Genomic DNA, 2101 nt, shown 5'->3' on the forward strand with positions numbered 1-2101 from the left:
CATACAACTCATGGGAGAAATGCTGGTCAATACAGGGAGAGTGGTCCCGCTGTCAGCGGTGTTTCACAACCTATCCCAAGTTAACCAATGATTTTGACATCTTGGAATATTAGAGGCTTAAACAGCAAAGGTAAACAGAGACATTTGGCGGCAAGACTGAGGAAGGATAAACCACAAATCATGCTTATCCAAGAAACTAAAATATCAGGACAAAGGATGGAGGAAATTCTCAATAAAATAAAACCAAGATACGAACAGGTAACCATAGACGCCAAAGGAAGTGCAGGAGGGATAGCAATTATTTGGAATCCAACAGAAGTCCTAACAGATTGGTGGTTAGGAACGTCAAGAACCCTGACAGGAAGATTCAAGCTCATTGGGCAAAGCGAATGGGTGGCAGTCTCAGCTGTCTATAGGCCCCATACCCATGCTGATAGAGGCCTGTTCCTTAACCAACTGGAAAAGCTAAGAAGTATGCACCAGGAGCAGAGATGGATTCTGGCAGGTGACTTCAACATGATAACCTCTAGAGAAGAGAAAAAAGGTGGAATAAATAGAGAAGACCTGGAGATGGAAAGATTCAGAGACGTCCAAGCAGAATTAAGGGTGGTTGATATCCCAACTATAAACGGGAAATACACCTGGAACAATAGAAGAGGTGGGTCCAAACAAATCGCGTCAAGATTGGATAGATTTCTAGTCTCGGAGCACATAATTGGGTTGGATATCTTCTATGAAGCCTCTATCCTACCCTCAACAGGATCTGATCATTGGCCCATTAAGCTTGAAATAGCCTTGAACGATCTAAATAAAAAGAGGCCCTTCCGATTTGAGTCCTTTTGGCTTAGAGCTCTAGACTTCCTAGACAAACTAAGGAGTTGGTGGTAGGAAAGCAAGAGGGGAATGGAAGGTCACATCAAAATGCACTCGTTCCAGCTCAGACTCAAAGAAATAAAGAGCAAAATCAAGAAATGGAATAGGGAAGAATTCGGTAACATTCAGAAGGAGCAAAGAAAACTTTAGTCCAAATTGGGAGGAATACAACAACAAATAACCACAGATGGACAAAGTGAGGAGCTGACCGAGGAGGAAGGCAGGGTAATCAACCAATTGGAGGAAAGACGAAAACAGGAAGAAATTCTGTGGAAACAGAAATCTCGTGTCCAATGGCTAAAAGAGGGGGAAAAGAATTCCAAGTTCTTCCATAAAGCAATGCTAAACCACCGCCATCATAACAAAATATCCTCCTTGAAAGACAGTCAGGGAAATAGAGTAATGCAGCAGAAAGAAATGGAACGACTCCTGGTGGAACATTTTAAAGACATCCTTACAGAGCCAAATGCCAACAGAACCGTGGAAATAGACAAGGTCTGCCAACATATCCCTAAGAAAGTTTCCAGAGAACAAAATCTGGCTCTGCTCAGGGTAATCACCAAGGAAGAGCTTGAGGAAGTGGTCAACAAAATGCCAAAAAATAAGGCCCTGGGTCCCGACGGCTTTACAATTGAGTTTTACCAGGCTGCCTGGAGTTTTATGGGAAATGACTTGCTCGACCTAGTGGAGGAATCTAGGTGTTCTAAGCGTATGCACCAGGGACTGAATGCCACCTTCTTAGCCCTGATCCCGAAGAATGGCAGCTCGGATGAACTGCAGGGCTTCAGGCCTATATCCCTTTGTAATGTAGTTTACAAAATTCTAGCAACAGTCATGGTAAACAGACTCAAGCCGATCCTGCCAGATCTCATTGCACTGGAGCAAACAGGTTTCGTCAAAGGGTGGCAGATTACAGATGGAATTATTGTGGCACAGGAAGTGATACACTCCCTGAAAAATTCCCGCAACCCAGGTATGCTTATCAAATTAGACTTGGCTAAGGCGTTCGATCGAATTAGCTGGGGGTACTTGGAAGGCATTCTCAAAGCACATGGTTTTGAACAAAGATGGATAAAATGGATCCTATCTATGGTAGGCACCCCAGTGATGTCAATTTTGTTAAATGGCACCCCCACCGAAGCCTTCAACCCCTCGCGAGGGCTAAGGCAGGGAGATCCCCTGTCTCCTTTCCTCTTCATCCTGGCTGCGGAAGGTCTGGGTAGGTTGA

General features: G+C 44.4%; 1 protein-coding gene across 1 annotated transcript; it reads left to right on the forward strand.

Annotated features, from left to right (window-relative positions):
- The first annotated feature begins 216 nt into the window (after positions 1-216).
- Positions 217-888, forward strand: LOC149230695 (uncharacterized). The gene has a single exon (XM_089381392.1). The coding sequence runs from the start codon at positions 217-219 to the stop codon at positions 886-888; it is 672 nt and encodes a 223-aa protein (XP_089237518.1).
- Positions 889-2101: the final 1213 nt, after the last annotated feature.

Source organism: Pinus tabuliformis, chromosome J (assembly GCF_031772625.1).
Source record: "Pinus tabuliformis cultivar Carrire ecotype Pingquan chromosome J, CPIR1, whole genome shotgun sequence".
Taxonomy (NCBI): Eukaryota; Viridiplantae; Streptophyta; class Pinopsida; order Pinales; family Pinaceae; genus Pinus; species Pinus tabuliformis.

What these genes read in the sequence shown, in the direction of transcription:
- LOC149230695 (XM_089381392.1), top strand. Translation starts at nt 217, where the DNA reads ATGGAGGAAATTCTCAATAAAATAAAACCAAGATACGAACAGGTAACC.